The sequence below is a fragment of the Hyperolius riggenbachi genome, chromosome 5 (genome assembly GCF_040937935.1).
Source record: "Hyperolius riggenbachi isolate aHypRig1 chromosome 5, aHypRig1.pri, whole genome shotgun sequence".
NCBI classification, from domain to species: domain Eukaryota; kingdom Metazoa; phylum Chordata; class Amphibia; order Anura; family Hyperoliidae; genus Hyperolius; species Hyperolius riggenbachi.
In genome coordinates, this window is record NC_090650.1 from 422,693,961 (window position 1) to 422,708,358 (window position 14,398).

The 14,398-nt window shown below is 44.4% G+C and overlaps 1 protein-coding gene across 2 annotated transcripts in view; it reads right to left on the reverse strand.

Annotated features, from left to right (window-relative positions):
- Positions 1 to 14,398, reverse strand: part of KCNQ3 (potassium voltage-gated channel subfamily Q member 3) — a 333,527-nt gene that overhangs the window by 103,711 nt on the left and 215,418 nt on the right. For both annotated transcript variants that reach the window (XM_068238036.1, XM_068238035.1), the window contains exon 6: positions 671 to 781. In XM_068238036.1, coding sequence (XP_068094137.1) covers positions 671 to 781 — 111 coding nt within the window. The remainder of the gene's footprint in view (positions 1 to 670; positions 782 to 14,398) is intronic.

A 14,398-nucleotide genomic window follows, 5' to 3' on the forward strand; every position in this document is an offset into this window, starting at 1 on the left:
CTCAGAAATCAGAATACCACAGAAACTGCAGACCAATCACAGGACTCGAATACTACAGAGTTTTTCTTACCAAGTCTTGTGATTGGTCTAAAATGTCTGCAATATTCAAATGTTTACGGGAAAATTCTGCAGCCTGCGCTCGGTCCAATGCTTCTCCAATGCTATTATGCTCCGCATAATAGCAGACATCCCAAAAAATGTGCGTATTCCGCAAAAAACAACTGTTTAAAAAAAATTACATAACTATATTAACAAAACAAAAAAAAAAACAATAATTCCGTTTTCTGCGCAAAATTCCGTTTTCTGCGCAATCGCTAACCTGCATTTGCAGTAATCGGTATTTCTGCCGCATTTTTGACCATCACTGATTCTGAATTTAGTTGGGCTTTCACAATTTGGCCCAGCTAAAAGGGTTAGTAGCAGGTTCTGTGGACAGGGTTTTTTTAGACTGTGAGGGGGCGGAGCACTGACAGCACTCTCTGTTAAGATTGCTGGCTGTAACTCTGGAAGTCCGTTCACCAGGAAGTGGCAAGTGTCTGCAATCTTTTACAGATACTTTAAAAATGATTTATTTTATTTCAGCAAAATGAGTTTCTACACAGTTCCATGGTTTTCAAAGCACAAGAAAATCATTTATTGACATGTATGAAGCAACAAAGAAACAACTTACAGCAGGAAGTGCAAAAAATGAAACCCCAATCAGAGAAAAGGTAGCAGCAATCAAACGTCCTTCCCAGGTCTTCGGAGTCTTGTCTCCATAGCCAATTGTAGCTAGCGTAATCTGTAAACCAACACATTGCAATATTGTAATAATTGTATTTCTTTTTAAATAGCCCTAACTTAAAGATGAACTTTAACCCAGGTTTGAACTTCCTCCCAATCCGTAGCGGATATCTCCTTTCCCACCAGAAATCTATTTTCTCAAATAGATCATGGGGGGGAGGGTCTGTATAGCTGAAACTGAGGTAAAACCCCTCCCACAGTGTGATGTTAGGGACAAGCCATATATACAACCTTTTAGCATATCACATTGTCAGTGGCTGTGTTTTTAGATAATGGCAGTGGTGCTGTCCTTGGTTTTTCTTGCCTGCCAGTAGTATAGGTGATGTCCTACGAATGACACAGTGAGTTTCAATAATTTATTGATCTATCTTCTATTTTTTTAAACTTAACCCAAGATGAAAATAAACAAATGAGATAAACAACTGGTTCTATCTTCCTACTCCTAAAAATGTCTTTTTTTAGATATCTCAATGCTTTATTTTATGTATAAACACTTACAAAGCAGATGTAATGTTTTATAGTCTCTGCTCAATTGCAGTGTCTCAAGAGTCCCAGAGTGAAAATACATGAACTATTGACCTGTTTATCTATCCTTTGCAGTCAGAAGCCCAGCTATCTGCTTAAGAAAGTGTTTAATTTGTTATCAGTGAGCCTGACCAGGTCCCGTATAGAGAAAAACCCTCAGTTGCATAGCTTAATATTACCTCTTTCAGGCAGGGAGAAAAGAAAAGGAGCACAGTATAACTGTCTATGTGCTCACCACTGTATATACATGTCTATCTCACCATGTCACATGTCATCTCTGGTACACTTTCACAACTTCTCACTTTGCAATGTACTGATTTATTTTTCCCCCGATAGTTCCTCTTTAAGGCCTTGTTCACCTGATAGACCTCGATCTGCCCAAAGTTTACCACCACCTGGGCAGCCATCCGGGATCCCTAGAGCTCCTAATAAGCCTCCAAAACCGAGAGCTCCTCCAGTGCAGAATCCAGAGTTTCCAGTGCGACCTCCGGCACCCTGGGGGCACCCAATGGCACCCCTGTATTCCCCCATCAATGCAGAACGTTTGGGGAAGATGGTTAAAACCATAACACCATATAACCCCAATTTGAGTGCATTTCAAAATTCTCAGATTTTTGAAGTGTGGGCTAAACGCTACAAATGGGGGGATGAGCAGGCATGCCTGGCAATGTCTCTCTGGGTTCCATACAACGTAGGGACTCAGCTGGAATACAGTGGTCTGAACAGAGCACGGTATCCAAGTGGTTTGTATCCCAATGAAAGTGAGCGAACAAAGCTGCTTGTGGAAGCAGTCACAGGGGCTCCACTTGTAGGTCCAAGTGCTCTGGAATCCTTCAGGTTCTCAAAGGATGACAGCCTGGAGGAGGCCTCAGCAGTTTTTGAAAAAGCCTGGCGGATGGTTACCCGCCAGGAGAACAAGCAGATGTCTCCAGGAGAGGAAGAGTTAATGGTTATAGAATTTTTGCGATGTTTGAAACATTTGGATCGTACTTTGGTGAGCTTAGCCGCACAATCTGGTACAATGGCAGGGGCAGTGAAAGTTCTCAGAACAGCCCAATTGTACGATGGAGGCCCAAGCATGGAAAAGAAGAAGATCCATGCAATGGCCACCAGGGGGGGTCCAGCTACCAATGACAAACAGAAAGTGAAAGCTCAGCAACCTTCCTCCACTCGGAGAGGAGGAGGGGGGGCTGAGGGGGATCTGTCTTCATTCCAGACACGCAGGGCTGGTATACAATGCTACAGGTGCCATAATAAAGGACACCTAGCTAGGGAGTGCCCGAGCAAAGCAGAGAAAGGAGACGCAGATGATCAAGCAGCAGCAAAGGAAAATGGGTTTGTACAGCAGATTAAACCAAAACGTAACTTTGTCAAAGGACAGAAAGTGGAGAATTCTCCTGAATCCCCTAGCTCTTATCAGACAAGAGAGCAATGAAAAGAGCCTCTGGTTTTAGAGGTAGGACAGAGAAGGAAGTCTCCATACACTGAGGCCATGAAGCTGATAGCTGCAATGTACCTTAACGAGCAAAGCAGTGAGGATGCAGACACAGCCTCCGATTGACGGTGTACGCCCCCCACTGCTTTGTCCTTCGTTGCACCCATTGTAATAGGGCGGGATGGACGGCCTTATCTTAAAGGGGCAGTGGAGGGGTTTGAGGAAAAAATTTTGTTAGACACAGGTGCATCAGTATCAACCACCGGTCTGCCACTAAAAGAGAAGGGTTCCACAGAAACTACTAATCTGATTAGTTTCAATGGATACCAAAGCAAAGCCAGATTGATTCCGCAAGCACGGGTAAAACTGGGCGGATTCACTATGGTTGTTCCACTGTGGAAAACGGACATCAAGGGGACACTTCTGGGGTCGGATGAAATCCTAAAACAGGGGTGGCTGATTGATATGCCAAATCAGGTCGTGTGGAGTACTGGGGTACCTGATCAGAGCATCAAATGTGTCAATCAAGAGGGTTGGCAAGATGTTTTCAAGGTGTCAAGAGAGGATCTGGAGGAAGGCTGGTCTGAACAATTCGATCCAAACCTTCGCCCGTATCTGGAAAAATATCCAAAGTTATGGGCAAAGAGCAAAACAGACATTGGGAGGATGAATGTGGTGGTCAGGATTTCGGGTCCAGACCCCCCATCCATTCGGCAGTACCGCCTTCCCCCAGAATCTGAGGAACCAGTGAGTAAAATCATTCAAGAGTTCCTAGACAAGCAGATTATCAGGCCATGTAATTCGGTATCCAATAGCCCGATTTGGCCAATCTTGAAACGAGAAACAAATCAATGGAGACTATGTGTGGATTTGAGGGCGGTGAACAAGGTAACGCCGCCTGTGACCACAATTGTGGCTTGAATGCCAGACATTTTAGCCAGAGTTGATGCAAAATGCTGTATGTTCAGTTGCTTGGATATATGTCAAGGTTTTTTCAGCATACCATTGCATAAAGATTCCCAGTACAGGTTTGCCTTCTCCTTCCGGGGTCAGCAATATACCTTCATGGTCTTGCCTATGGGATTGCACAGCAGTCCCTCTCTTTTTCATCAGGCGCTGGCACATGTTTTAGAACCCCTGAACCTGGGAGATGCATTGCTTTTTTATGTTGATGATCTTTTTGTCCAAAGTGTTACTGTAGATCAGCATAAAGAGATACTGGACATGGTGTTTCAAGCTCTCCAGGATTCAGGCCTAAAGCTGAATCCAGGGAAAGCACAGATCCTGAAGGATGAGGTAACGTATCTGGGAGTTCAAATCTCTGGGACGGGCAAGAAACCGATACAAAAAAGGGTAGCAGCAGTTCTGGCACTCCCAAGACCCACAACAGTGACAGGGCTCAGGAAATTCCTGGGATTGGTCAATTTCAGCAGAGAATTCATAGAAGGGTTTGCAGAAAAAGCAAAAACCTTATATGAACTGCTGAGAGATCAGGAAGAAGCATCCAAAAGCCTCCCATGGACTGACGAGTGTCAGACAGCATGGGAAGGGCTGAAACAAGGTTTGGCACAAGCGCCAGCTCTGTGCACAGTGCACCGAGACTTGCCATTTGCCATACAGGTGTTTGCTTCAGAACAGGCCATCTCGGCCGTGCTGTTGCAAAAACATCTAGATGGGCCTAGAATCCTAGGTTATTTCTCCAGAGTCTTGTCACCTGTGGAAAAGGGGATGCCAGAATGTGTAAAACAAGTGGTAGCTCTACATTGGGCAATAATTGCTACAGAGCACATTGTAGGCTTTTCTCCAATCGAGGTGCAGACACCACATACACCCCTGAGAATGATTTTGCAAGGGCAGGTCAGGGGGGTATCAGCACAGAGGTTGACACAGTGGATTGTCCCTCTTAGTGAGAAGAACATTACCATAGTACACAGTGCAAAATATGTACTTCCTCAACTGATGCAGTATGAGGGAACAGAACATGATTGTGTCCAGGAGGTGGAAAAGGAATTGACCAGTCCATACGGCCGTCTCCACGTTGAAGGAGCGGTAAAAATTTGTGGATGGGGCCAGGTATTGGCAAGAAGGTCAATACTGGACAGGTTTTGCAGTTTTTATCCCACAGACTGATCAAACATACCTTTTCCAGCTCCCACCAGGTTTTTCGGCACAGAGAGCCGAATTGGAAGCCGTCCAATGGGTAATCCAAAACACAGAGGTGAGAATTACCATTTACAGTGACAGTGCATATGTGGTACGTTCCCTGTGTGACTACCTTCCCATTTGGGCTAAAAGAGGAATGGTGGATGCGACAGGCAAACCCATTCAGCATTCAGAGATCCTCATGCAACTCTTTCAGACTGGCATGCGGAGCCCTGAACGGGTGTCTTTAGTTAAAGTGAAAGCACACCTTCCTCCAGGAAATGATGACATTCTCTTGGCAAATGCAAAGGTAGACACACTGGCAAAAAAGGCAGCGGTGGAGGGAGATTTTCTCTATTCAGAGGAAATGCCGTCGATCAGCAAACTTTCCAAGGTGAAGCAGCAGGTTCCGGAACCGGCACCCTGTTTCCTCCAAGAACAAAGGAAAGATCAAAACATTGTTCAGATTGTGGAACAGACCAAACTTCCGGCAGAGCTGGTTGTGATCAATGGTGTTCTGTGTAAACAAAGGCCAGAAGGGATAGTGCCATATATGCCACAACATTTAGAGAAGGAATTAGTGAGATTCAACCACGATCTTTTGGGACACATAGGGATAGCACGGCTAGTAGAAGTGATGAAAAACAAATACTACAGCCCTACCCTTAAACAGACATGTGAGGAGTGTGTACAAGGATGTCTCATATGTGCCCAGATCAATCCCAAGCCAAAAGGGGAAAAAACGGCTTTACAGAGGGTTCCTGTGGCGGGAGGTCCCTGGGAGACCCTACAGATTGATTTCATAGGCCCACTCCCTGTAGCCACGGGGGGATTGCGATTTGCATTGGTAATAGTCGACATTTTCACAAAATACGTGGAGGTCATACCTCTCAAGTCTGCCACAGCCCTGTGTACAGCTAAAGCCTTATGGGAACATGATTTCAGTAGGTGGGGGTTGCCCAAATGTATTGAGTCAGATCAAGGCCCAAGTTTCGTTGGTCAGGTGATGAAAACACTTTGTGCCCTTTTGGGGATAGACCAAAAGTTCCACATACCGTACAGACCCCAGTCCTCTGGGATAGTGGAACGTATGAACCGTACTCTTAAGACAGGCTTAAAAGGGATGATCCTGACCTATGGCAAAGACTGGGTTACCCACCTTCCAGCTGTAATGATGGCGTATCGAGCCACACCTGCAGCGGCCACAAAAGTGTCACCACATGAACTGATGACAGGGAGGAAAATGCATCTTGTCTTCCCGAACGAACCTTTTCTTTCAGAGATGCAAAAACAGGCCATTAGTCATGAAAAATGGTTAAGAGCTTTGCAAGCACAACTGCAAAGGACTTTGCAGTTTGCAGCCACAAACATGTGTCGCCCAGAGTCTGTACATACTGCAGATAGCGCTTCTGAAAAGTATGTCCAAGGGGGGTGGGTGATGGTGAAAACTTTCAGAAAGACAGGTCCGTGGGAAGCAAATTTTGAAGGTCCTTACAAAATCATAAAGAAAGTAAGTGACACCACTTTGGTCGTGGAGAGGGATTTGTCATTCAATCCACCAAAAAGCAAGAAAAAGTTCAAACGAACTCCACAGAAACCAATCATTGTGCATATTGATCAATGTAAAGTGTATAAAGGGAAAGGCCCGACTCCAGAAGGGTCAGGCACAACCAATAATAAGGAATGATATGTTCCTATGTTGATTTCAGGTGATCGGACAACATGTATGCAAGGAAGATGAATAGATGGCAACTGAGATGGCTAGCGAGATTTCATCCGTACAAACGAAAGTTTCCAGATGTCAATCCGGACATGGAAAGGAGCAGGATTTCCGAGACCGAGAAAAAGACGGAAAGACTGATGGGGCAAAACGTAACCCAAAGTGCTAATGCTTTCTCTTTTCCAGGATGTACCATCTGGGACTATTATCATTCCTATTCTGATTATTATTACTCCTATTCTGACTATGATCATTACTATGAGGACTATTATCATTACTATGATGACTATTATCGTTACTATGATGATTATTATTATTACTACTATTCTCATTACTATTACTGGTATTATGATACAAGAAGAGTGACAACTGTTACTGGAGGGCAGACCAAGATTCCAGGGGGCCGCAAGAAAAAGTTTACTTTTGCTTTTTAACATGAAGTCTACAGACACATTTATGGATATAAGTGGTCAGACCAAGTGAATCTCACAAGGGGGGAACTTACTGTGTGAGCAAAAATCCCAGATGGATCTAGTGTCGAGGTTTAACTATGTTATTCCTCAAAGTGTTAAGAGCAAAGCTCCACAGGGGGTGCCCATCTTGAGAGATAATACTCCATGGGAGTCCAGGTCATAAAATCAGCCCACATTTTTGTTTTAATTTGTTAAGATAAGCACCCACTGATCATTAGGAGGGGTATTATACTTATGCTTGATTACACAAGTGATTTTGTGTTTGAGATTAGGCAATATGGGTAAGTTAGTGTTAGACATATTTTATAAGTCAATATTTTAGAGATAAGTTATAGTATGTTACAATATGAAAAGTTTTAGGCTCAGACATGCCATATGAGAAGTCCATTAGAAGGTATCTGTTTCCAGCATTCCCTTTAACGGCGAGTTTCACTTTTCCATGACCATGCAAGTATGGAAGTGATACGTTTGTGACATGGATGCGTCTGAGTGGAGGTGCTACATATTAGGGCATCCCCAGTAGAGCTCAGAGGTGTAGCTCTCTCCCAGGGTGTGGCCACCTAGACAAGGGACTGTGTGTGATCATGGAGAGGTGGAACCTAAAAAGGGAAAAGTCGTGGAGACCAGTATGGATTGGCTGAGCGAGGGATTAAAACAGAGGATGATGTAGGAAATCTGATAGGAGAATTCCGCATATAAGTCTTTAGGGGGGACTGTAAGATTCTTAGAGGGTCTTGCAAGGTATGGCCCTTATTATAGCCAAAGTGAACCTGTGTTTCAGTCAAAGATTATGTGCAGAGTTCTCTTGCTATACAGATTCTAGAAGGCCAGGCAGAGAGTGGAATAGAAGAGAGAACATTACTGGGAATAGTAAAAGGTCAGAACGCAGCATTATCTATGGGATGTGCAGACTAGCTGTCTGAGCCTGGGATGCCCAGGGCCATACAATGCCAAACAATGCCTGGTGTTTCTAAACACCAGTTTCTGAGTATTTAGGGTACAGGGCATCGGCTTCGCGCTTGCGCACTAGACGGATGTCAATCACAGAGTTCTGGATGTCAATCACAGAGTTCTATAGGCCAATAGCAAGCGTTTAATAGGGGTGACATCTGGAACTCGCCCATATCCCACCTTCGGGGGCGTGTGGTTAGTTAACACTTGTGGGTCTGGAGGTTTTTCCATTTATAAGGTATATGCGTCCAGGTCTGGAGCTAGCGCGCTCATAGTAATCAGCTTTGCTCAATATCCGTATTATTACTTGCTGATGTTTGCTTTGCTTCATATGTTTTTCAATATAAGTTTGTAACCAAGATTATACCGAGTATCCCGGTTGGATACAATAAAGATTCTCTTAACTGCTCTGGCGACCAATTCTGTGAAAGTCTGCTATCGGCTGTATACTTTCCGAAGGTGATAAGGACCAGCACTAAGGCTGTCAGGTAGTCACACACAGGGACTAAATATTTGATTATTACAATTACGATCGGCTCGCGTGGCGGTCCATGGTGGGCTGATTTTGGCGCAGATTTTTTTCCCGATTCTCGGCGCTTGGGTGGACGATTTGTTTTTGTCCTTAGCGGTTTTCTAATCATTTTTTCCGAGCGGTTTTGTAATTCGCTCCCTGACGCAAGTCAGGAAGTGAACTCTTTGACCTGGAAAAGAACAAATACAATGTATTTATTCTTAAAAACGCAAACGCAATCGCTACACAAAGCGATTTTATGAGCATTTTCCATTTTGCAGTGTGAGCAAGCCCTAAGAGTTTTAAATTTGATTCTGTACTATACCATTCTGAACCACCACAACCATAGCAGATGGACCGTTTCGTATGTAGAATTTTTCATTACTGAACAAGTCCAAATTTTTCTGAAATAAAATTTCTATCGAGGACAAGCTATATACTGTATATTTCAATAAATTCAGCAACCATAATGGCACTAAATAACCTGGTCTATTGTGAGATATAAGAATGCCTAGGCAACAACAAGAGCATTTTGCAGTAAGTGGCATTTCATAATCGGATGTTTGGGGATATAACTGCACTGTGAAAGCTTTATAAGTGGCTAAAATAGCAATGTGTTGGGCTAGAAAACACGAAATTGGTGTAAGTGGTCCAATGTTTGAATTTCAAGAACAACCTCTATTGAAACGAAAAATGGTCAAAACCGGAAAGTTCAATATAAATTTGTACCCAACGTATTTCGAGGGTATAGGAGGAAATTGCAGCTCAGACAGGAAACTTTAGGGCCGGTTTACACAGACATCTAAACATGGCGGTTGCGGGGTTTGTCATTCAAACATTGTTTGAATATGTTATTTTGGCCTCAATTCACGGAGCATTATCAAACGTTTATCAAACACTTTATCAAACGTTTGATAATTTACCTCATGGGTAAAATCTAATTTTAAATTCACTAAGGTGTTATAGATTTATCGAATGTTTTACAGATAAAACGTTCAAATATATAACACCTTAGTGAATTCAAAATGAGATTTTACCCATGAGGTAAATTATCAAATGTTTGATAAAGTGTTTGATAAATGTTTGATAATGCTCCGTGAATTGAGGCCTTTGTCTTTTTCTTTACTCTCCTCTTTAAAGGGACTCCGAGCACCTCTCATGGGCATGCCTTTAAGCCAGACGACTTCCAACAAGTCATGCTATGACCCCTCTGGAGGAGCCTCTTGCAAAGGTCATGCGTGTCACTTCCTCTTCCTGCTTCATTCAGTGATGCACTTCTCTAACAGTGAAGACAGGGGTGACCCGGAAGTTATAACATAGCCAAGATGGCAGCCGAGATTTTTAAATTGAAATCAAATGAAAACCATTTGGTGTAGAATGGCGATTCAGGCACCAAATGAAAGAGGAGAGCACAAGCTACAGAAAGGCATGCATCTTTAAGTACTTTGCCGTACTGGTCGGAGTCTCTTTAAAGGCATGACCATGAGAGGTGCTCGGAGTCCCTTTAAAACAAAATGTGGCCTTTTGTTACTTAACCTTCGTCAAGTATGCAATGTATGCATATATTTCTTTGTGCCACAATAAAAAGATTTCAAAACAAAACAAAAGATGGGAAGTGCTTTTTAAATGACTGTTAAGGCTTTTTGTGTCATTCGTGGAAACGCTGCGATAGATACCCTCATCTCGATTGGCTACGATAAGCGATTCCGTTACCCTGGGAGTGGGTTAAAATGAGATGTGTCAACAAAATACCGGTAACCGATGCTGATTGCTTTTCTGCTTGGAGCAGAAAGGCGTTATGCATCACTTAAATTAAATACCGCTAGGCCGTCCTGCAGAGGGCCGTGTGATCTGGCCCTTAGCGCGAAGTCTTCAGTTTTATCCACCTTTTAAAATGAAGTGTATTTTATGATGGTTACTGAGCTCTTTGATAAACCATGTGCTCTCCAAAATGAAGGGTGTGGCAGGAAGTGTGAGTCAGCTAAATCCATGACCCCGATGACAGCTTCCTGCCCATCTGACTAGCCTGGGAACTCTATTAAAACTTCCTGCTCTTGGACTATTGTTTCAGAAAAGTCAGCGGGAGGGGATGGAAGGAAGAGGCTATAAAAAGACAGCTTTTGCTTTGTCTTTGTGGATGCCAGCATGCCTCAAATTGGGATGTGAGGAAAGTTCTCTTCTGAAACCTGGGAAATCAGAGTTAGACAGAATGTGCAACTGTCAGACAAACCAGCGTTAACCGCTGGTGAGCCCAATAATATCGTCAACTGATTTAATTTCAGTTAGCCCCAGGCACTCTATCCTATTGCACTTTTTCATGCTGCTGGGAAGTTATGCTTCCCGCTAGACATAAGCATTAGCATTAGCTTAGACCTGCAAACAGCAGGTCTAAAGTCCCTAACGCCTCTGCATCTGGAGGTCTCCTCTACTAAGGAGGCCCTCAGAGCTATCCGTCTGTCCTCTTCCACCGCCCCAAACCCCCTGCAGCTCAGCCGGGTACCCTTGGCCCTGTGCAACTCACCCCACAGCAAAATACTGCCGGGGCTCCCCATTGGTCCACAGTCTGGACCAATGAAAATCCTCTTTAGGGAGAATTCTCTTTGGTCCAGACTGAGGACCAATGCAAAGCCCCAGCGGGAGCTTCAAAGATGGGTTCTGAGTATTTCACTCTGTCAGGTGTTCCGTCAAGGAGCAACAATTGACGATAGGTGAAGCGATTGGCACTGGATCGGGGTACTCGACTAAGCTGTAGCGTTTCAGCGCCACAGGGGCTCCCATATTCTGCATAAGCCCCCAATATATATATATATGCAACACACACCTCCTCCTGGGCACAGGAGGTGGGGAAGAGTCCTTGTCCATGGCATGACTCTGTAGGAGAGGGGGAGGCTTTGTTGCCCCTCTCTTACAGAGTACCCACTACATCATGGACCATGTAGGCTGGTATGGCTCATATGGCAGAGCCCCATGAAGGATGACTCAGCTATCCTCTATACCAGCCTGCGTAGGTTACAAGGGGTTAATAAAATCTGTGGAAGGTCGTTAATAAAAAAAATGACCCCTCCCCTTAAAACTTTCCTTAACCCCTTGTCACCTATGTTGACTGATCCAACATGCATGGGCTCCACCATACTATCACCAATCCATATCATGGACAAGGGGCCCTTCTCCACCTCCGGTGCCCAGGAGGCGGTGGGGGGGGGGGGGGTGCATACTTCCTGGGGGCTTATGTGGAATCTGGGAGCCCCCTTTAATAATTGGACACCCAGCAGTGCCATGGTGCTGTAGGATAGCATCATAGCACAAACCATTGATCCCCATCGCCTGGGTTATGAGAACATTGCTCAGGCTTTATAAAATTGCATATTTTCCCCAAAGTTACTGTTAGAATTACAGAATCAATATCTACTTGGTGAAAATAGATGTCAATATTAAACTTATCAGTATTGAATTTATTATTAAAGAAACCATGCACATATGTAAGGGAACATGCTATCCCCAGGAAGACGGTGTCTATGGTAAGATTTAAAACTGGGGACTTAAAGCGGATCCAAGATGAAAAACTAACTATACCAAGTAGCTTGTCTATATATCTTATCTAAGGTTTAGATAGTTTACACAGCAAATCTAGCTGCAAACGGCTTTAATAGAAAATGATTATTTCTTCCTGTGATACAATTACAGCAGCCATGTTGTTTTTAAACATTACACAGAGGCAGGCGTATCTGTATCTTAAGCAATCAGCCTGCGAAAAAAACGAATCCCCCCTCCTCCTCCCTCCTCCCCTATGCATCTGAAATCATTGGCTAGTAACACCTCCTCCTCCTGCCCAGACTGAGCTCCCATGAGCCCTTGCTACTGCCAAGGCTCTCTGAAAACATGTGGGCGTGGTTTACTTAGTTTATAGGGAATTAGAGTATTAAAACAAAAAAAGTATTCGGCTTGAGGAATGCCCTATAAACAATAGGAAAGGAACACAATTATGCAATGAGTAAAAGTTCACCTCGGATCCACTTTAAAGTACCCCTTAACTGAAGGGGTGTTTGCATTTTATTTATATCCGTGTATATGTGGTGCTGTGACATATCTAGACACCCCTGTGGTCCACATTCCACTCAAATCTTCGAATGGTAAAGAATGTCGAATATGGGTAGAGAGGAAGTGGAAGTTCTCCTCCAAAGAACGTCTCTTCCTCCCCGACCACACCCATTTGAACCGCCCCTCCTGCTTCAATGATTAAAAACCTGTTAAAAAAATAAGCCACAGGTTTAATTTTTCTTTTCAATTTTGATTTAGTTTATTCTTGGCCTATGCTACAGCTACACAATATCTAAAACACATGAGGCTTGATTCACAAAGCGGTGCAAACTGTTTAGCACGGGTGTGCTAAACAGTTAGCACGTGAAGTGCTTTTCGCGGACTTTTGTGCGCGCAAAGTGCCGTGATTCGCGCGATCGCGGACTTTTGCATGCGCAATTTGCAAATTGCGCGCGCAAAAGTCCGCGATCGGAAGTAAATAAGCCACCGCATAACTCACCCACTCCGGGTTCCCACTGCCGCCTCTTCCGTCCTGTCAGCTCTCCTGTTCCGCCGCAATGTCCTCTCATATACGCTGCATATTCACAGCAATGGTGCTGACAAGGAAGTAATCCAGGATGTCGGCATTTACAAAAGGATACTGTGGCGGAATGGGACAGCTGACGGGACAGAAGAGGTGGCGATGGGAACCCGGAGTAGGTGAGTTATGTGGTGGCTTTTTTTTAACAGGTTAAACTGATTCATGACTTATCAAACTTTTACCTGGATTACTTCCTGTGCAGCATGAAATTTAACTTGGCTACTGCATTCTCAGGCTTTGTACTGCTTTTGGCCTTTCCTATCTAATCCTGTACCACTAAAATACGATATGCTTCAGGGCTTAATACTATCGCTTTGCTGCTCACCATATACATGCTACCACTTAGAAAAATTGTCCAAAAACTTTACTTTACTTTACTTAAATTGTACTGCTTGGGGTCTTTCCTGTCCAACCTTTACCACTGCACACAACTGACCTCTTTCATACATGGTTATAATCTGGCGTAGTATGAACCAACCCTTACTCCTGCCACAAAGAAATCTCTAACAATACAAAGCCAAAGTCCCCAGAGCTGGTCACTTATTACTCGAGTCTACTGTTCTTTATGGACCTTCCTCAACTTTAGTACAGCCTAGCAATATAAAGCCTCTCTTTACGTTTCAAAGCTTTACAGCCAAACCAGAAGGTAGAGATCTAAATTAAAATCATATTTAAAATTGTAGTGTATCCTTTTTTTAATAAACGTAAAAAAAAAAAAAATTCCTAAAAATACTAAATATACTAAACTAGCCGACCCGCAGCGTATCATACGCCGCATAAGGGGGTAGAGGGCAGGAAGGGGGTATTGGGCACAGTGGCGGGGAGGGGGGTCGGACCCCCCCCCCCCCTCAACTGGGTCCCCCATGTGTGCTCCCCCTCCAGCTTAAGCTCAGCAGGAACCCCCCCTCCCTCACCTGGGTCCCCCATGTGCACTCCCCCTCCAGCTTAAGCTCAGCAGGACCCCCCTCCCTCACCTGGGTCCCCCATGTGCACTCCCCCTCCAGCTTAAGCTCAGCAGGACCCCCCTCCCTCACCTGGGTCCCCCATGTGCACTCCCCCTCCAGCTTAAGCTCAGCAGGAACCCCCCCTCACCTGGGTCCCCCATGTGCATTCTCCCTGCAGCTTAAGCTCAGCAGGAACCCCCCCCCCCCCCCGCCTCACCTGTGTCCCCTATGTGCGCTCCCCTCCTGCTTAAGCACAGTAGCAGCCGCCACTATTAGTAAGAGGCAGCGGGCGGGGA